Source organism: Zerene cesonia, chromosome 20 (assembly GCF_012273895.1).
Source record: "Zerene cesonia ecotype Mississippi chromosome 20, Zerene_cesonia_1.1, whole genome shotgun sequence".
Lineage (NCBI taxonomy): Eukaryota > Metazoa > Arthropoda > Insecta > Lepidoptera > Pieridae > Zerene > Zerene cesonia.
In genome coordinates this window covers 2,646,723-2,668,734 of record NC_052121.1, presented here as the reverse complement: position 1 = coordinate 2,668,734, position 22,012 = coordinate 2,646,723, and the positions used below count along the sequence as shown (strand labels likewise).

Below are 22,012 nucleotides of genomic sequence, written 5' to 3'. Positions count from 1 at the left end.
AATTCGCTTTGATACACTTGTTAAAATTTTAGTGACGGCTTATAATGATTTATGATAAACTACAGTTCGTATAATAAGTGAAAATCCTTAATCGTTTGTTTCCTCAAAAGCCCAATAAGGTTAATTTATTCGGAATATTTCAATAAAACTAATTTTACACCCGAGGCGTACACAAGCGCATAAACGTCGCATAGGCCGCGTATATCAATGGATTTGGGGCATGTTTTGATCTTTTTGGAAAGCCAAGGAAATTCCATTGGTTGCTCTCTGAGCCTGAGCCGTGTTTATACATAATATTTTACATTCCATAGGTAGATAGCTAATGTAGCTCCGAGACAGGCACGGGAGGCACGCGACTGGGGACAGACGGGCTATAATTGGATCTTATACCCTTTCATGTAAAATTATTCTCAAATAGCGAATATGCTATGTTGGAATGTTAATCATCTTTAATGTTCGTCATAATAAAAAAAAAATATGTTGTATATATATTGTATAAGATTAATATTGAAATACGGCTGTAGTTTTAAAAGAAACAATGACATTATTATATCTCAATGGTTACGTAGAGTATTGTTAAGCTATTTAGTTCAGCTTTCCAAACGAAAATCGTTATTGAGGTAGGTAGAGTAAGTACACTCTCATTGCATATATTACAATTTCGATGTGAAGTGTCTTTACACGCCTTTCACATGTGACATATTTTTGATATGTAAAATTGCGTGATTGCGCATTATATGTCTACGATACCAATATTTTGCAATATAAACATAATTTGTAATTATATGAAATTGTATAAGGTTTGTTTCGTAAGATTAGCAACTTACATACTTAGGAAATTTTGTTAAAAAAGGCTTATCCCTTTTTTGTAAAGTTCGTTTTCACAAATACAGGGTTTCAAAGTTAAAATGATAATTTTATTACTTAACTAGCTTTTCGCCCGCGGCTTCGCCCGCGTAGAATTCGCTCATATCGCGCGACATGGTAAGGAGTATTTTCTTCGCATTAAATAGTATGGTTTGTTCTTTCCCACGTTTAGTTCCATCTTCATACCAAGTTTCATCAAAATCGGTTTGACAATAACGAACTTTCATACAAACTTTCATCCCCTCTTTCAACCCTTTCTACCCTTTTTTCGCGATAAAATGTATCCTATGTCCTTTCCCAAGTTCAGTTCTATCTTCATACCAAATTTAATCAAAATCGGTTCAGTGGTTTAGGCGTGAAAACGTAACAGACAGACAGACAGATAGTGTTACTTTCGCTTTTATAATATTAGTAGGGATTAGTAGGGATTAACTACAGTTCGTATTGCGTATAAACTTTGTTATTCTTGCGTATAAACGACGTGCATTTATTTGAAGTAACCTTGCCGCGTTGCAGTCGTTTGTTTACAAATAGAACAAAAAATGTTTCTCTCTGATTTGGCACAAAATCGCTGTTGGATAGGGTTTTCATAATATACATAAAACATTGGTCAAGTGTGAGTCCGACTGGCGATACTAAAAGTTCCGTACGAATAATCTAAGATTAAATAAAAAATAACGATCGAGTTGCCGATTCTTCTCGCTAGAATCGACTTCCTCAATTGGTGGTAATTTAAAAAAATATATATTCATAAACACTTGTATGAAAGATTAAGTTTGAGTTCAAAAACCTGCTCTTGAAATTATCCTAATGCCGAATAGTTGTGAATAATTATTATACTTTAAATTTATATTATGCTCTTTACAGCTAAGTATGTTAATTGTAGGCTAAATGCTTGAAGCAACAGCTGTTATAATTATGTTCAGTCATCGGCTACTTGGTATTTGAAACCGGCAATTTTAATAGCACCGTTATGCATTTTTGTTGACAAGATGATTACCCACCTTTTTTTAATGGTCATAGGTTGTAATTGTATGAAATTATGTGTCATTTGGTAATTTTTTATTAAAACTATTTTAGTATACCCCGAAGATAATAGAAATATTAAGTAAAAAACCCTGCGAACCTGTTTTTTGACGTCGGCCATCTTGAATTTGAAATTTGACGTAATGCATAGTATAATTTTACTAGTCAAGTCCGTTCTTAATACAAGCTCATAATAACACGACATTAAAATCCTCTGATTATCTGTACAAAACGTGACACTGGCAGAATCCGTCCACAGTGGAATCAGGAGTTGCCATTTAATAAAGAAGAAGAAGATACCCATGTTGAGGCAATTGTTGTGAAAAACTTCATAAAAATCGGGCTACCCTTTAATAGCTACGTTGCCGCATACAGTCACAATCCCACACACACAATAAGGATTTAGTACTTTTGTCATTAACAGTTTCGTATTTAATTTTATTTAAATGTAGAGATTTATATTTCTAATCTCTTTTTTGTCATTTACTTAGACTCCAAGAAATAACCAACAACTTTTGTTAATGTCAGTTGATAAGCTCCTACAGTGTGGTTTACTGTTTGAGCAAAGCTTAGATTAGTCTCTCTGGAATATACCTTTATTCGGACAGGAATGATGTCATAAAATATAAGAATGCAGGGGAGCTTAGAGCAGGTGGTCTTAATTAAAATGTCACAGGAACTCCACTATCATTGAATTTATCTAAAAAAATTATTCAACGTAACCTTTTATATCATAAAAGGTAAAAGATCCTACGTACATATACATACACTCAAGCAACATTACTCTTCTTCGTCAGAGTTAATTGTATCTAATTGTATTACTTTGATTTGTACAATATGGGCTTCGGTAATATACCTATAAAGTTTATTCTCTTTTGAAATAATGCGACTAAGAGCTAGGGTAAACCCGATATGCGTGGAGCAAGGACGATGGATACGCTTTATGCACTAAATATCTTATTGCAGCGTTACAGATCAAGAGACAGTGTGGCCGTTTGTAAGCCTAATTATAACAATCATAGTACTTACTTACTGTGTGGTATTCTTGATATGAAACTTAATCAATCTCCTTAATGTTAAGCTCGTTAATGATGTGGTTGACATTCCAGAATTTAATGTATTATCTATTTCGTTGCATGGTTTCTTTGATTGAATTCCATTTACTCTAAACTCTTAATCTAAGCCTGTTTTAGCGTTGGTTTGTGCTGAAACAAGAGCTCGCCGAAAATTGATAAGCCGCATCGCTGACTTTCAAAGGGGTGCAGCGAAATCCGTTCTTTGAGTATGATGTGAAGTGAGCTATCTCTTTGGCGCTATTTCAACTTCGAAGAGTAAAGCAGATTGTACACTGTAACTAGATGTATATGTAACCTTAGCATTAAAATAACATATTAAACTCCAATTAGTGTAATGTGGGCTGATTTAATTAATCAGTTTCATATAATATACAATGATTTGTAAATAAATAAGTTTTCAATTAAGTTATACGAATAATTTTCTCTCCGACCCAAGCTCAAATCAATATTTTAAGTCTCGTCTTGTATATTAAATGTCTAGACAATTTTCTTCGACATCGTTTTGTAAGCTGTTAAGCTCTTTAGTTTTGCATTCAGTCTATTCAAAATTCACAAACTACCTCGAATTCGGTCGTAATTTTTTTTAAAAACGTGTTTAATTCGATGAATGCACGTATGTTGCACTGTAATCACAAACATGTATGTCATAAAATATTTTGAAATGCAGAAATTACATCACGCTGCAACGCGAACTAATGTAGTGTACAAATGCAGTTACAGAAAAATTTCGCACGATAAAATCGCACTTATCGAGTGTTTAAGTGTCATGTCTGAATTTGTGGAGCAAGTGCTGAGGCATCGGCCGGTGCAGCCACTGGTGCACTAACAGCTGTGAGTCACGAATATTCTGTAGAATGGAAATGAAACTGACCAAACGCAATGCCAAACATACAACTTACAGACATGTAAGCTTCCTAAATGGAGCAGTTTCGTACAAGCTAATGGGAAACGTGTTTCGATATTTCTGTAATAGAAAACTATTTTTATGACTGAACGAACTTTCTGAACGATTATTGTCTTGAATCGATTGTTCGAAATTGTGTTGAGTGATTTTATGGAAAGGTTTTGATTTAACATATAAAAATCCACTCCTTGTTCAAAATGTGAGTAAAAACATACAATTTTAAAGAATTATTGCAAAATTACAGTATAGGTATTACATGGGCAAAGTAAGGTACGTCACCTTAGCCTATTTTCTATCATTTATAACTATTTATAGAGAAGGTTGTATGGCCTCTGTGATCTATAAAAATATTATTATGATTGATCCATAACTGAGCCATATACAGGTGACCCTGTATAAAGTAAAAAGCAAAGCGAACATAGTATCATTTGTAGAAGGTCGTCGCGTTAAACAGCGGATATCAAAACTAATAATAATAAACGACTACTGAATTAAGAGCAAATTTAATAAAATAAAAAAAAAAAGTTACCATATTATTTGACGCTCAATAAGTTCTTTACAACTAGTAATAAACTATATTTTAATTTATTAACTGCAGTGACTGTCCAATAAAACCAAAGAATGTTTCTTCAAACTGGCACTGTTTCACGACTATCTTCTGAGGTATTATATCTTATTACTACTGGTTTCAATTGCACTGATTCCAAACGAAACGAGCGTGATGATAAATTCGGCTAAGTGAATAACAGACAATGCTCCATTGACATAGATGTTCAACGTTATATAACATTCAAGACGTTAATTTCGTTTTGCAATCAACACTTCCAATTCGCGCATCATATTTACGTCAGAAGTGTTGTGGTTTACAGTTGCGTGAAAACAATGATAATATTATAATTTTTCTCTCATCTCAGTAGGTAATGATTTTGAAATTGTGGGTTATGATTGAATTCTATTGCCAAAGAGATTACCTACTAATTTGTATATATAAACATCTCGTCCTGTTAAGTCGTCAAATCAATCAAGGCAAACTCAGATTTATAATATTAGTAGCAATTTCGACTATAATAAATCTCGATATTTCTCAAGACACATTAGTCATATTCGTTTACATATAATATAATATCTTCGAAATATATCTAAGATACCGTATTTCCAAGTGCGTTATTACAGCTCTATGAAAACTGTTAACACTTACCTTAAATAACTGTGATTGATCCTTTGCTTTAAACCCTTTTACATTCACATCATGCCTCCATCCAGGCTCAAATATCAGATTGTAGATTCGCCTTTAAATGTTGAAATTACGCTTGAATGACATTTCATGCAAGTTCCATTAACCTCGATTTTTGTCTGGTTCAAGCATCTTAAACGCTGGATGTTAAGCGTCCTTATATAGGTGTAAAGTAAAGCAAATGTGGAGCCATATGGTCTCCGGTCAAGGCCATAGCTCTTAGCTGCGGTCGAAAAGAAAGCCAAACACGTGTACACGAGAAAAGTGATGATGAAAACGTCTCTATGTAAATGAATAACCTAAAAATTTGAGAATGCCGCGTTTGTTCCTGATCTGTAATTTATCATTTTAGTATGGTTTACCATGCGATCATGGTTTATTGACGTAAGAATTTTATTAATGGGAAAGTCATATAGGTAACCATAGGTATATAGGTAACCATACAGGTTACATATTTGAAATTTTGTAATTCTGTTGTAAAAAAAGCGACTCGACGATGGTAAAATTTGGTACCTGGATAACTGATTTTTTTAAGGAAAAGGTGTCATTTTGCTAATATTTATTCCTATTGAAGAAAATATATGAACAATTAATAACTGTTGTAATTTAATGCTTTGGATAAATGTTTGATCATAAAAGAAATATCTTGATGGAATTTTAAGAATTTGTGTAACCTCATCATACCTTCAGTGCCCTTGCGCGGTATTCTATAAGGTTATCAAATGATTTCTTTAGTGTCAAGCACGAGCGGTGATTTGAAAGTGATTGATTTCAATCGGCAGCTGCCTTTTCACACTCCAATCTAATTTCCCCATTATTACGGGGCAATGAAATCTCAATGATGCCAACCGCCACAATACAAGATTAAAAAACCATAATAATGCTTTTTGTGGACGTTGATTATAATACCACTAGTGTAATTGAGAATTAATTCGCATTTTTTTTAGGTATTGAGTTTTTGTGCTATGCCTTCTATAGCTATAAAGTAAGCAATGATTCAAAGTTTATATAATCTTTGTCGCTTTTTAAAACTTATTTTCAGTTAATTATAATGCCCCAATAAGCTTACGATTAACATCAAATCAACTTCTTTTTCATTTATGTATTTAGAAATATTTACGTATCTACAACGTCATTATTTAATATTTAAAAATATAAATTTCGATACCAGTAACTAAGCTGCAAACAACTTGCAGACCGAGTCCTCTAAATTAGTATAAGAATCTAGACTGGATGGGCACGATATACTTCAGGATTACGATCCACTGGTACAATGGAGATGTAGCATCTAATAAATTAAGCAAATTCCACGATAATGCTGTAAATTGAAATCCAATAACGGTGCGTCCGGTAAACGTATGATGGAAAAGATTACATTAGCGGACCCGTCCAGCTACATAATTGCTTTTAACATGGGATATTGCTGTCTGCAATTTGATAGGCTTTTGGATTTTAGACATGATTGAAATAGGGTGAGCATATACCTACTCGTTATTGATTGGAATTTAAAAATACTATATATATAATATATATATGTAAAGTACATAATTTTAATTATACTTTTCTTAACGGTTATACTCGATGTCAATTCTCGCAGTGACTCGTCGATTGAATACAGACACAGTTGGCATTAAAAATTATTTTGTGGGCTAATAAAGTGGACATGCAGCTAACTAACTAAATTTATGTTTTGTATAGCATATATAGTTTTTACATTATCAATGCGGCAGAAGAAAATTAAATGCGTTAACACAAGGTAGCTACATCATTCAAAATAGTTGCATTTCGTAAGTGGTTGCGTAATTCAAGCAAACTGCAGAATTTGCATAAACATTATTGGCTAACTAGTGTAACGATGCATAACATAAGGCATGGATAAATCAACAGGATCTATCAGTCCGACAAATTGAGAATAAATCTGATAGTTTGGTTATCAAGCGAGCGAGACGAATCGTTTCGTATCTGATTCAATTGAATTGCGATGCTAATCTCATTTTCCGTGAAGATACCCTCAATCATGCAACACGTTCTCTGTTATTGTTCCTTATCTCCGCATGTTGATTGCGTTACCATTTCAATTTTGAACGATACCATTGTTATATTATCATACATACAACTATTAAACTGTCTTACGGCTCAATTTATTTCTTACAGGAACAATTTTTCAGACTTTTTGAAATCCTTTTTTATTTTCCAAAACTGCAAGTCGAACTGCTTTCTTCTTTTTCAAAGTAATTTTAACTTTTTCACTTCGCCTGTAGACATCATAATGAACTTCTCCTTGCACTCGTGAACTTAGTTGAGACTGATTCAATCGCCCGACCTCTTGTTTTTATTCGCATTCGACTTATGATTTGCACACAGCTGCGAATTGATAATGACATGTGTGGGGCATGCTGAACAATCCTGCTAAATTGAAATGTACGCTGTACTCACTGATATCAACTGACGTTATTTACGTTTGCAATCGTCGGGTTTATATTCGCATGGTATGACGCCGCACCCCTGTCGCTGACCGACGCCATTGGGTCTTGACTTCAGTAGTCGCTGGTTAGTTGAAATCGTGTTTGCGTCCGATATCAACGTGAGTAAGTGCGACAATAAGTTCTATAAAGTTTGTTAACATTGACTTTATTGATAAGTGATAAGTGCAGTTATAGTGTCGTTTATTTTGGGATTTTATTTAAACAGGTAACGTTGTGTGATTTTAAATAGGCTTTAATTATTTTAAAACTGAATTAAATGTTTTAAAAGATGGTAATGTATTTCAAAATTAAAGTATTTTATATTGATTTATCGATTATTTCGTAGCACTTAAAGATTATCATAACTATGTATATGTGTACTTAGCTATATCATGATTTACCAACTATTTATCTTAGAATTAAAATCGTACGATGATATCGTATGATATTTTGAAATATCATCAAAATCATTTGTACACTTAGGCAATTAATTCAGCATCTGCAGTCGACAAACAGGAAAATGAAGATGCCAGATCGAAAAAACGAATTCGCGAACGTCTGATCTATTTTTATATTGAGGCACAGGACATATTGAAACCTAGTTTGCAGTCGATGATGAATTGAGAAACGCTTGTAAATAAATATAAAATTACAGTGTTTATATGAAGAAATATAAAACAATAAACATGAATTGTTAGTTAGACGCTCTTAACATTTATTTTCGTCTTGTCAAGAAAAAATATCAAATGCTTCACGTTTTTATACATAGTTAAGACTACGATTAGATTTTGTAAGTTTACGAATAGGTGCCGCAAACGGTAAATTTTTTAAACAGGTTGAATAAACTGAGTAACCAATCAATGGTTTAACATTCAGTAAGACGAGCCGAACAAAGTTGGGGTGCCAAAGGCGGGGGAGAAAATGTTTATTGGAATAATAAAAGTGTTGTCTCTAGCAACAGCATTTGTCTTCATGGGTTACATTCTGACAATGATTTATTTTACGTTTTATTTGACCTTCACTGTACACAGAAATATAACTCTGATCTTTCAATTTGCCTTGGAGTAAAGTTGAGTACTAAATGGTTTTGTGGCTAATGTAGATCAAACTGGTTTGTTTTGCATCCATTTTTTATTTTATTCTTAAATTAAGGTGAAACATCAAACGTGAAGTACATATGTTACATGTTATATACTCGATTAGCTACAATGATGACATAATTTGTTATTGTATGAACCAGTTAAGATAATGCCTTTAGATAGTGCGACGATTTCAAAACTTAATATAAGATATATGGCGACAAAAATTTTCTTAATTATTTTTAACTAATGTAAAATATAAAAGTATTTCTTATTTGATATATCGTTATAAAAAAGCATATCCTTAGTTTTCAGTTCAGTTGTTGAAAATAATGTAAATAAAACTAACTATGCAAGTCGCAACAATGCTAGATTCCAATGGGGCTTGCGAAATTGCCTTTGTGATCATGATGCTTCAACATTTGTATAGTATTTACGGATTTGCGGGTTGCGACACAGCTTGGAAGTTGTAACATTTGAGATTCGTGATCAGTTTCGGGTACGCCAATGTCAGGGGATATGAAATGCGGGCACGGGGTGGGACCGAGGGCAATGCCGTGGGGAAAAATGTTAATAATAGGAGTGATGTAATTATATTGCAGGGCACTTATGAGCGTAGCGTTAGAGATCGATAGGTACGTGATGGCAAAGAAAAATTATCACGATTGAATGATTTATGGTTAAGAACGTTTCGAAACTTGTCTGATCCTACTAATATTATACATGTGAAAGTTTGTAAGGATGTGTGTGTGTGTTTGTTACTCTTTCACGCAAAAACTACTGAACCGATTGCAATACGGACGCCGACTTACGCGGACTTACGCGGGTGAAACCGCGGGGCGCAGCTAGTTATAAATATTGTGTAGGTATCAATCATAATAAGCTCTATATATTACTAAGTTCCTTATCGGCTTTAATCATGAATAATAATAATTTATACGGATTGATATCGCCATAAATGAAAGCGATTGTAATATTTTATCGGCATGCTGTATCTCTCGGCAGTCTATGCCCGCTATTAAAATTATACTATCTCGTTTTGTATATTTTTTATATAAGGATTTCTCGATTGGTTTTTTTTCTATTACTTGACTTGTTCGTGACTGGAACTAAATAATACCGGCAAAGAACCTATGAATTAAATATAAATGTTTTGATTCTTCCTAATATCTAGAATAAGTTCTATAAATAACGATTATAAATTTTTCGCCTTTCGATTAAACTTCTCAAAATGACCATGCGATGAGGAATAAATCTTATGTTTATATATCCACCACTTTCAGAGCTATTTCACGAGTCTCATAATAAAAATAGAACGCAAGACGGAAGATAGAATAAGCCACTTATTTATTCAAATGAAACAGTCGCGCCAATTTTCCACATCCTAACATCCGGTCGCGACGCGCCCCTTCGATCGCTAATGGTGGAAGGGTTAGCTTCATAAACATGTCTGTATAACTTTACTGTTGAGAACGACAAGCTAATTGTTAGGATTGCCTGCTGTTAAGAAACGTTCGTTATTTGAAAGCTAAGAATAAAACGTGCATATTCAACTATTTTTTCTTTTAACAAATATAACCAATTAAGGCGTGTTTAAACCATGTGTAATAAGAAAATGCAGTCTGATTAAGGTGTATGTAGACTAAATGAGATCTAAATTTAAATCAATCTTATTGAATGATGTTGAAAGATTCCATTATTTGTAAAAGTAAAAACTTGATAAACTAAACTCTTCTAGTGGCTTCTACGTATATTTTAAACCATTATTCATACTATGTAAGCAAGTGTTAGTATTTGAGTTTCAAATGGCCTTTTTGGCTGGTGTATGTTAATGACAGGGCATTGTCTGTTTTCAGTGTGCCAAGCCCCTCGGGCATTACGACCAAGCCCTGTATAGGCGGCAGTGTTCGCTTTGGTCTTAATTAATACTATTTATATATATTTTATCTAGCTTTCTCTTAAATTAATTGAAATTAGGAAAATGCTAATATATATATACAGGAACATATTTAATAAGCGTGTTAAAACCATGGACGAACTACGAAATGCCTGCCTTCCATTTTTTAAACTTTTGTCGTGTCGGCTAAGGAGGTAAAAATATAAATAGATATTGAATGCAAAGTGATCATTAACCACGAAAATTTTCAGTTTGGCATTATATATAATATTTTTAAATACCAGTCAACTATGGATATAGAATTATTATAGCTTTATCTTGTGTGGGATGTGGGTACAATGACTCTATCAATGCCAGGGTCACAGAAGTAATAACTCATCCGTATCATAAATAAAAAAAAAATGGATTTGAAGTAACATTCTAGTAATTTTTAGACAAGACTGGTCCGGTCATTTTTGTTAAATTGTTTTAAAAAGATTAGAGATGTAACAGATATACTGTGATTATTTAAGTGGATATACTATTATAACTAAAGTGTGTCTTTCACTGTGCGAATATAAAATAGTCCGCGGCTTCGCTTGTGTGGGCGAAGAAAAAGAAAAACAGTTCCGGGGTTTTACCCGCACCCCCGTTCCCGTTCCTATGAGATTTCCAGAAGAAAGACTATCAATTATCCTATCTCAGGTCTCATACTATTCTGTATCCAACTTTATCCAAATCGGTTCAATGGTTTAGGCGTGTGACAGACGAATAAACCGAGTTATTTTTGCATTTATATCGTTAGTAGTGATCAACATGAACTCCAGAACGAAACACAAAACCACTGTCTATCTATTAAAATAAAACCGAATGGTTAGAAAATCATTAACATAATGTGAAATAATAATTAGTGCCTTCTGTAACTAGAAAATTTCGCTTGCGCGATTCAGAAAACTGTCGCTACAATAGGTTTTTAACATCTTTAAATGTCGTACCGTTCGTCCATTTCACATGTTCATCGATAACCATCGTCATTGATAAATGATAAAATAATAAATCGATTGGATTGCTAAATTTAGCTAAATGTAAACATTTTTGCTATTCACAGTTTCACAGTTTCACATATCCGGCAAGCATCGCACTCATTTCAATCACGCAGTGCAAAGACCTTGTGTTTGGACACGGTATAAAGGTCGAATATAAAACCGCGTCGGATTCGCATATTGTGGGTTCTGTACAACGGTGCACACAACCAATATATTCCGGAAACACGGTTTATTGGGGCCACTAATTTTCATAGATAATCAAACGCCATAGAAGTAAATATGTGGTTTATAAATAAAACCTCTCGTTTATTTACGTTTGCATCCATTGGGTACGAAACCAAATAACAATTAATCGATGATAGCTTCAGATCAATCCCAACTTGATATGCTCAATGAATTAAAGTGATTAACCATGCCTTAGTAGGCATATTAGTATATAATAAACGCGAAAGTTTGTAAGTATGGATGGATGTATGGATGTTTGTTTGTCTTTCACGCAAAAACAGCTTATCGTAATTCAATGACAATTGGCACGAGATAGTTAATAGTCTGGATTAGGCTAGGCTTGCATAGGCTACTTGTTACCCGGGTACCACGCGAATGACGCCGCGTGTTACAGCTAGTATAGCTATAAATAATACCGAAGTGATTACTATTATTGTGATTGTGATGCAATTGCTTAATTATTGTGATTAAAACATTTGAATAGCGGTGTTTTTCATATTCACATCCCCGACGGTAACAGACGAGTGGAGACGATTCCGGAAATAATTAGCAATTTTTTCGCTTAATTTCACAGTTTAAATGTAGGATGACTATACGATGCTAATGAAATATTTTCCTTATTTAATGGTGATTTTTTGGATATAGTAAGGTATTTTTTGAATAAAAGTTAGTACAAATGTAACTCTAGTCCTTATAAATATTACTTCAACCAACAATTTTTTACATAGTTTTTAGTGCACCGTAATAGGTACATAATTAAAAAGTCTTAATAATGAAATTTACAAAAACGCTTAACCAATTCCGGCATACTCTAGAATGCCTCATAGGAATGTTAGTTACATTATTAAATTTAAATAGTTATCACGTAGCGTTTTCATACAATGGAGCCTGCCTGCAGTCACGATTAAATTTTGTTTAAACATAACACCCATGCAATTGACTTTTTTATCCGTGTTTTGAATTACGATCCGAATCGAGCGATGACGACGCCGCTAATAAATTACAGACGCGAAGCAACACGTTAGAATTGCTTTTTTTGCCGTGTTAATGTGCAAATATGCGGTTAAATTTTATCTGTAATCTTTGCACCATCGATATTTAGACGTTAGGTACCCATTTCCGCGTTCTATAGAAGTGCTGGGTGATTTTCGATAAAGGAATTATGGTGTGGAGCTCCATTATAAGTAAAGTCCTTGTCAAATAATGTAAACTTGAGAACGGGAATTCACTAATTTCGTTTCATTTTGAATGTACTTACCAATTCATTGATTAATATGTTAAATTTTATGTATAATATGAAGCATTATAGCAATGTTCATTGCCGAGAATCCATTCGGTTTCTTCCAGACAGTGTGGGGCATAAACAAGGAAGCGGGGTAGGAATTTTTATGTGTGTGTGTGTATGTGTGTATGTGTGTTGTATTTTTGAGAAGTTGCAAAGATTATTGACACCTAGCCGTTAGTGATTGCTGTATTTATTTATAATAAAAAATTTTAAGCCACCTAAACACCGTTTATTTAGATAACCTGTTATTTAAAGTTCTCACTTTGTGTGTCGTATTTAAAATATTGTATAAGTCAAGGGCGCTAAACGAACAAATTAAAATTTTCCAAATTAGAGGAAAAGTTAAAAAAAAAAAACAATGCCGCACAAAAAAAAAAGAATATCGTGCCTTCATGGTAATTAAGATGTCAGTTGAGCTGAATAAAAATATCGCGCCCCAAGCGACGAACCATACAATGGTTTGAATTACTTTTTTGTTCCATTTTCGTACAGTGTTACAGCTATTAGCCTCATTTTTGGCATATCTAAACTTTATGCTGTAAATGGATAACTTTTTTGACTTCCGGTGTATATAAAGTCAAAAATAGAATCTTTTACCATCACAACGGTTGCTTGGCTTCTTTATTGGTTTCAACACTAGCTAAATGGATAAGTTTATTAATGAAAGTAGCTTTTTACTGTTAACAATTATTATGTCTAACATAATAGAGATAACCACAAAACCACAGTATAAAAAACGCAAGGATAGGACGTTCGAAAATTGAAAATATATGAACGTGTGTTTCCTCACGTAAAGTTATTTTTTGGATTGTGCTCAGTAGTTTTCCTTGTATTCATAGGTTTCTATTAGTTTTATTTGGTGCACAGAATGTTACTATTATTGTGTACTATATACTTATGTATTGTGAACTATATACTTACAGTATCACTTCTTAAATTTAATTTCTTTTTTTCGATAAGTACACTTATTAAATTCTGTTATTAGTAGTATAACTAATTGTTTTACTAGATAATATTATCTATCATATCATATGATAAAGAGAAAATTATAGTTTATATATTAAATTATAGTTATATTTGGAATTATCTTGTATAATAGATTAGCAATTGATGCCAATATAAAATAGAGAACCTAACAATAGTGCATCTTATTGTTATCAATACGGATGCAGCATTTGAATTACGGTCGTCAGAATATTTATATCTACCTACTCGTATTTTATAAATCTCGGTGGTAGAGTGAGTACTGCTGACAAGCCCTGTCAATTCGTATATGTATTTACAATACTGATCAGAATTGTAAATACATATATAAGCTCAAATATTTGCGCGCGCCGTTAAGTACGCTTACTCTTCCGCAGAAATCTTGAACTGAATAAACATAGCTGGCAAGGGCTCTTCGTTCTTAGGTTGTTAGCGACCCGTTAAGGATATGTGGAATACACGTATTATATACATATTGTAACGTGATGCAATGTCTACCGACCTAGATACGTTGGGAATTTACTCAGATTCGACAATCACATGACGCCATATGGATTCCAGCCAACGTTTTGTACTTGGTTGGTAACTATAAAAGAGCATAACGTATATATGGCGTTGAAATATGGGAAACGTTTTATGCTATAAAAGCTTTAAATACCTTAACGACCGTAAGGCGTAAATATATTTTGGGTTAGGTATATGTTTCACGGGACGTCAGATGGTCGTAAAATATAATCGTATGTCGTTATTTTTATAAATTATCTTTTTAGAGACATAAAGTGTGTTACATGTGCAGCCAATTAGCTTATGTAGAGAACACATGAGTTTTAATTATCGCGACAAATTAACAAGACACGAGTCCATTCAAAAACAAAAGACTGTGTCTGAAAAACAAAAGAAGAACTCACGCTATTTCTATCATCGATTATTATTGATCGTTGATATGGAATTCAATATAAGGATGAAGCAGTTGTTGTAGCTTTGATAATTAAAAGCAAATTTTATGGTTAATACATAGCGGAACTACAAATTTTATTATCGTTTTAACGAAAAGTTTCCGTTGAGTTCGAAACGTGTGCAGTGCAAATAAACAATACTAAGAAAGTCTGGGAAAAGAGGAAAAAGTATTTTGCTTTCAAAATAAATATTTTTTAGTTTTTGATTCAATTTAGTTCTCAAGTGATACCATCTTGTTTACTCATTTTTAGATTTTTTTCTAAGTAGCTACTCGGTAGCTACTTATAGTAAATATTTTGAATACGCGATATGTCATAAATGCATGCATTTAATTAAAAACTAGAAAAGATAGAATGAAATGAAATATATGGAAAAAATACACACAATTATCAATATCGTCACTTGACAAGCCTTCGCCGTGGCCTTTCTAACTCGTTTAATTAGCAGCCTCCGGTCAGCTGCACCGTTGTTTGGTATTAAAAATAACCTCATTAATAAACACAATGCACAGACGGCCTGTCGCATCCATGTAAGATAATGAATAGGCTATTTGAATCTATCTCATTGAAAATGCAGACAGTGTGGCATTTTGTTTAAAATAAAATTACTATTTCATTACATTCTTCACATTATCAAAGTGATGATTGTGGAATTGCATCAACAAAGTGGGATAGAAGAAAGTATACAATATAATTGGAATGTTATAATCGATAGCATAAGAACGATACTGATAATTCACGCACTATAAGCACTATAATCCCAATAAATAAACAAAAAATAATTAATAAGTATCCACAAGATTTGAGTAAACCTCTTTATTCATTTTCACTTTTAGAGATGAACGTAATAAAGTTACGATAATGATGTCTTAATTAGGTAGCGTGTAAGCAAACTATCATTGTTGATAAATATTGTACTGAGTGGAGAGAGACTTGCCTCCCATATCATAAATATTCGTTGAGATGTCAAATTGCTTTTAAATGGTCGAGTTAAAGCTAAATGAATAGACGTCAGTCATAAATCTAGGGCTGCACGATAATAGTTTAATAATAGTCGAGTAACTGCAGGCAATCTTTTCAATTAGTGCAATTGCTCGGGTTCGTGCAGCATGCGAGCGTGAAAGAGATGAACATACTGTTCGAGTCGCTTTACCTTCTCTAACGAATTTTGAGTCACTGAATTTTTTGTTCTTGGCATTTTATAACGAGCTGTTTATATCTGAATCTAATTACTGGGAATGTTGTCTCATGTGTATACAGAATATTTCATTGTATGCAATTAGAGGTCAAAAAATACTACAGATCGTGAGAAGAGGAGTTTGTTTTTGTCCGTCATTGTTATGACTACTATATTATAGTTATGTTCTACAAAAAAGATCAACGATGTCCATGGTGGGACATATACATACTTATCGAGCACAAAAATCAGTCATGTTATCGGATTTAACAAATACCAAGCCACAAAATAAAATACAGTTAAATAAAATTATTGTAATTATTTAAAATAATTTATATTTATTTGGTTTAGACTTAAAGAAACCCGATCTACGAAGATACACGTGAAAATGTAAGAAAACACTTTATTCACGATACAAAATAACAGAAGCCATAATATTGTCTGCTATATAACTTCATAAGCCTTTCCCCTAAGCGCTGTTTTCAGGATTCAATATTATGAACATTCATTGAATTGAAAACTCTTGTACTGTGATATGGAAGATATATATTGGGTAACAACAAAATTGTATCATTTTCGTTTTATTATAGCATTAAATTGAGCTTAAATCAATATTAGACGATAGGCACTGCAATTATTGTAAACACCTTTTCTTATAAACACCTTATCAACATTTCTAACGATATGTTTTTATTTGTTACAGATCATGACTTAGCTGTCAAATATGGAAGAAGTGACAGTCGCAGACGCTCAAACTTCGACGTCGCCTGAAGTGAGAGTCGAAGATATTTCTGTTAATAATGACATTAAAATAGAGACTGAAAACAGTGATAACGTAACTAAAAATGAGAGTGGGATTATTGTTGAAGTATTCGAGGACAAGGAAACTGGGTCTGTTTCCAAAGAAAATTCTTTCATTGAAAATGGTTTATGTGAAGCAACTGATGACGCACGTTCGTTGGGTGACTTAGATAGTTTGCCAGCTGGCGATGAGTTAGCACTGGGCGCTGCAGGCAGTGACAGTGGTGTGGAAGGATGCGGCCGTGCGCTGAGTAGCGGCGGAGGATCGCGCTCGTGTGCTTCCAGCGTAGTATCCTGCGGGTCAGGATGTGGTTCGGAAAGTTCATCGATAGCTGGCGCCCCGCCTCGTCCCAGAAGACGCGTCAATGTTACAGTCACTGAACCAAAGAGGAGTTCACCAATCGGTACATCAACTCCACGGCCCACTACAGCACCGAGAGGTCCAAACTTAGCTACTCGTGAACGAGCAAGAAGTAGAGAGAAACCAATTCCACCCGAAAAACCCCGGCCGCTTACTCCAAAGCCAAAAATAAGGCCAACTGCTGATCTTCCTAATCTAGTTCGTGAGAGTCCCGCTTTACGTGCCAAACCCACAAAGACTTCTACAGCTAGGTGTCGTACGCCAAATTCGCCCAGTGAGGAAAAGAAATGGCCAACCAATGGGCCTAGATTATCTACAGTTGCAGATGTAAGTGCAACTCGAGTGGCTGCGGACAAGTATGGAACTCTCCCTAGACGGCGGCGAGAAAATGATCAAGAAGGCTCGCCAAAACATGATAGCACGCCACCAACGTCACGCCGTCCCACCGTCATTCGATCAGTTTCTTCGAGATCAACGGTGAAGACGCGAGTGCGCATTTATGCTGAAAAGATCTGTCAAACAGTTCTGCTTGGTACTGATATTGAATCGGCTCTAGCAGGAGTAGTCCCCAATATAGAAAGGCAAGAATTATTTTATTAAAATTTTTTGTTATATAAATTAAATTTCTTACAAATAAGATAACATTCAAGCCCAGTTATAACTTCAATTAACTTTTCGTCATCGTAATTTCCATCATCATTTTATTTCTATTTACAGCAGGATAGAAGTATCACGCTGTCACCGCGGTGTTCAAGCGAGTGCTCGAGACACAGAGACAACCAAACTAGTGGCAGCCAAAGCAGCAGCGGAGGCCGCGGCGACTGAGGAACGTGAGAGGAGACTACATGCTGAAGCGCAGTTAGCCGCTGAACGCACCGCAAGGCTTGCTGCTATCGCTGAACTGGAGAGAAATTCCCAGCGGCTTTTGGAGCTGGCTGGTGCAGGTACTTACTCTTTTTGGCGCGAATTGTTCAATGTACTTAATAATTTGTTTGTTATTGAGATTTGTGCTATTAGCAACTTCAAAGTAATAAAATAAATAAAAATGGATGAATCAAAAGTATGTTTTATCTTAACATAACTAAACTCACGTTAAATACACGTAAAAAAAAATATTTTTAACCGATTTCAAACAAAGGAGGAAATCTAAATTCGACTTATTTTTTTTGTGTTTGTTACCTCTAACTTTTTACTGGGTGAACTGATTCTGATGATTTTTTTTTACATTCAAATGCTTGTCATGTGCTCTCATTTTAATTTGAAGGCGGTTTAGGTTTTTCGTTAAAAATAATTGGATCATATGAAGATATTTATAGAATCATATATTATATAGAATATTGTGCATTAAAATTACGGGCATACTGCTCGTGATTTTAGTACATGCTGCTACTGTATGAATGAAGACACTGATTTGCTTATATTTTCTCATAGATCTCGATGATGAACTTCACTGGCAGATCGTAATTAACATTTTCTCACAATATATCTGTCCATAACTCTCACTGTACCAACCGTGGAATACGACCTATACACACCACCACAGAACAACTAAACCCAGCAGAAAGAAACGCTTTATTCAGACGATGCTACTGTTTAAGGCGCTGGTGCCGGCGCGGAAGGTTGTCTCCGAGCTCTGGAGGAACAGCTCCGCTCCGCAGAAGAGCTGGCCACTCGGCAGCGCGCGGAGGTAGACGTGCTCCGGGACCACTGCGACAAGCTGCATGCGGTGAGTTTAACTAGATCTTTCCGCTCTCAATTATTGGCTATTGGACAATTGTTTGTAGGGCTTCTGTCTGGGTATGATTTCATTAAGTAGAATCTAATATTTGAACTCTTGTTTTGATAGTCGTAGAGTACAACGTTCATAATAGTTCAAAATAGTTCCTCTTGTAATTTTAAATGTGTTGTTTATGTAATGAAATATTTATCGTTAAACGTTTATTGCTTTAAAAGAATTTAAAAATACGCTTTTTATATAAACGAAACTAAACGTCTGTGAAGTATGTATGAGAAGTTATTCTATTATTAATGTGAGAGACAAGTGGAACCTTTTGCACTCTTGGAAAATCATTAACGTGTAGAGACGCGCTTCCGTTAGCTTAGTTTCTCTTACAATTTATTTTGTTTCCAGCTGCGTTTAGACTTCAGAGTTATGGCTCCATAGCCCATAGGTCATAATATTTACTTTCTCTATTCTATATAAAGTCTAACTTATGTAAACTAGCTTTGGTCAAATAGGATTAACAATTTTAACCATACTATTCTAGATAATCGCCACATTACATTATATTTATTGTGTGCATTATATATGACTTACAGATCATTTTAGAATCTTTAGATATCACAATGGATAAGAAAATAAAAACTATGTCTCCTTTTTATCATCTTATCAGCATCTGTTATTATGTTTATCCTAATAATCGTGCACAATACAAAAAGTTGTCAAGCAATTAAGTTTTCCAATACTTATATACAGGAAGCATGTTCAGCCCGCGAACGTTCCCGCGTGCTCGAAGCGCGTCTCACAGAAGCGGAACGCGAAGCGGCCGAGATGCAGGACTTCCTCGCCGCCGAGACCGGCGCGCTGGGGGACTCGCTGCGTGACGCTGAGACCGAGATCGCGAGGCTCAATGCTGACTTGGAGAGGAGGTATGCGGGAACAACAACACAAGCCCCATGAATTTAAAGTGGCTTGGCTGGTGTGGTGGATTATCGCCTGAAGCTTAATAGGTGGTCTGTCCCTGTAGTGAGACAAATGTGAGCTGATAGCGATAATGACACAATGGGTTATCTTTTTTTGAGGGTAATGATTTACATCAATCCAAAAGTTGAAATGAGTATTGTATATTACGAAAGTGAAAGCTGAGATGAACCTTTTTTGGATTTTAAATAAGACGTAGGTATTTAACTTTAAAAAAATTCATATCAATATTTAATAAAGAATGTTGGAGTATTTAATACTTTAATCGGTTAATCCTTTACTTTTAAACGATAATCGTTATCTGATATAAAGAAAATACAATTTCATGTAAAGATTATTATGATATTTTTATTAACATAATTTATTTTCATCAACTTGGTTTTTTTTAACTTTTTTCTACTTCATACAAATAGGTGTGCAATTATGTACATTTCATTTCATGCATACTATTAAGTTATTAAAAAATAGTATTCTATATGATTAAATAATATTCTTTATTTCACATGAGACTGCTCTATTCCGTGCATTAATTAACATATTTATAATTTGCACAATTTCCAGGCGCGGCGAGTGCCGCCAGCTGGTGCGCATGTGCGAGCAGCGGCGGCAGGAGGCGCTGGCGGCGGCGGCGCGCGCGCGGTTCGCGCCCGGCCCCGCGCACGCGCACACGCCGCCGCACGCGCACGCGCACGCGCACGCCGCGCCGCACGCGCACCTGCACGCGCTGGACGCGCTCGCGCGCAAGCTGCGCACGCTCACGGACGCCGTGCGCGCCGCCTACGCGCTGCCGCCGCACGCGATACAGCAAACCGTGTTCTACAATGAAGCGTATAGGTATATTCCGTAATGCGTGCCAATCATTGTTGTCATATGGTTTCCATTCCTCAATGAAATTCAAGTGATATAATTGGTTATAAATATTTGGTTAGCCGCAGCGACAGCGGCGAAGCACTATCTCCAGAAGACGAAGCCCCTAGCGGGCTACTGGGTGCCGTGCTGCGTGCGCTACGCACAGCGAGCGCGCCCGTGCTGCCCACGCCCACGCACGCGCCCACGCACGCGTCCACGCCCGCGCACGCGCACGCGCACACGGACGACGAGCACGACCGCTCGCGCGCATCTGACGACAATGACAACTCCGCGGACCTGCTGGACTCCGAGACGGAGCCGTGTCTCGTCACTGACCCTGGTTGGTACTTGTTAGTGGATTCTCCACTAACAACACACATTTATGCTTAGGTCCTTATAAGTGCTTTGAATGAGTACATAGGTCATTCATTTTTGCTACAAATATGTTGAAACATGGTGAACGTTATTCCAAACACAGAACCGTAAAAAATGAGTTTGAAACGACTTTTTTGAAAATTGAAAAAATGCGACACGAGGCGGAATAAGAACCCACGTCTTTTTCAAGACCGTCCAAACCATAGCAACGCCTAGACTCTCGGCCACTCACTTTCGATTTCATGTGTCTAAGGGGACACCCCACGTCATTTATTTCTATAAAAGCTTACAATGATATTTTCAGAATGTGCAGAAGAATGGTTGTCAGGTGCCTGGAGTGGAGAAGAGTTGTCACCTGAAAGGGATTCTTTTGGAGATATCGATAAAGGTGATTGTTTAATTTTTTTGTAATTATAAAAACAACTGACACCGAAAATAGAAATTTTCGGTGTTAGTTGTGATAACTAATAAACGTGTTTTTAAATTCTATGATGATTCATTTGAAATTATGTCTATTACACTTAATTTTTATTATAGCAATATATATTTATCTCATTTAATATGTTAAAATACTTAGTTAGCATGACATATGGTATCCAATTACTTACAACCTGCACTATATTGATTCTTGTGTGTCGATGAATACGTAACGTGTCGCGTCCGGCAGAGCCCGAGTCCGGGTCGGGGTCGGAGCGCGAGTCGCTGCGCACGCTGTCGGCCGCCAT

At 35.2% G+C, this 22,012-nt stretch overlaps 1 protein-coding gene across 1 annotated transcript in view; it reads left to right on the top strand.

Moving 5' to 3' along the window:
• LOC119834838 overlaps positions 1 to 22,012 on the top strand; it is a 45,683-nt gene that overhangs the window by 19,820 nt on the left and 3,851 nt on the right. Inside the window, exons 2-9 of the mRNA XM_038359353.1 lie at positions 16,904 to 17,943; positions 18,080 to 18,306; positions 18,961 to 19,088; positions 19,839 to 20,011; positions 20,625 to 20,897; positions 20,993 to 21,252; positions 21,592 to 21,675; positions 21,955 to 22,012. Of these exons, the coding sequence (XP_038215281.1) occupies positions 16,925 to 17,943; positions 18,080 to 18,306; positions 18,961 to 19,088; positions 19,839 to 20,011; positions 20,625 to 20,897; positions 20,993 to 21,252; positions 21,592 to 21,675; positions 21,955 to 22,012 (2,222 nt within the window). The 5' untranslated portion in view covers positions 16,904 to 16,924. The remainder of the gene's footprint in view (positions 1 to 16,903; positions 17,944 to 18,079; positions 18,307 to 18,960; positions 19,089 to 19,838; positions 20,012 to 20,624; positions 20,898 to 20,992; positions 21,253 to 21,591; positions 21,676 to 21,954) is intronic.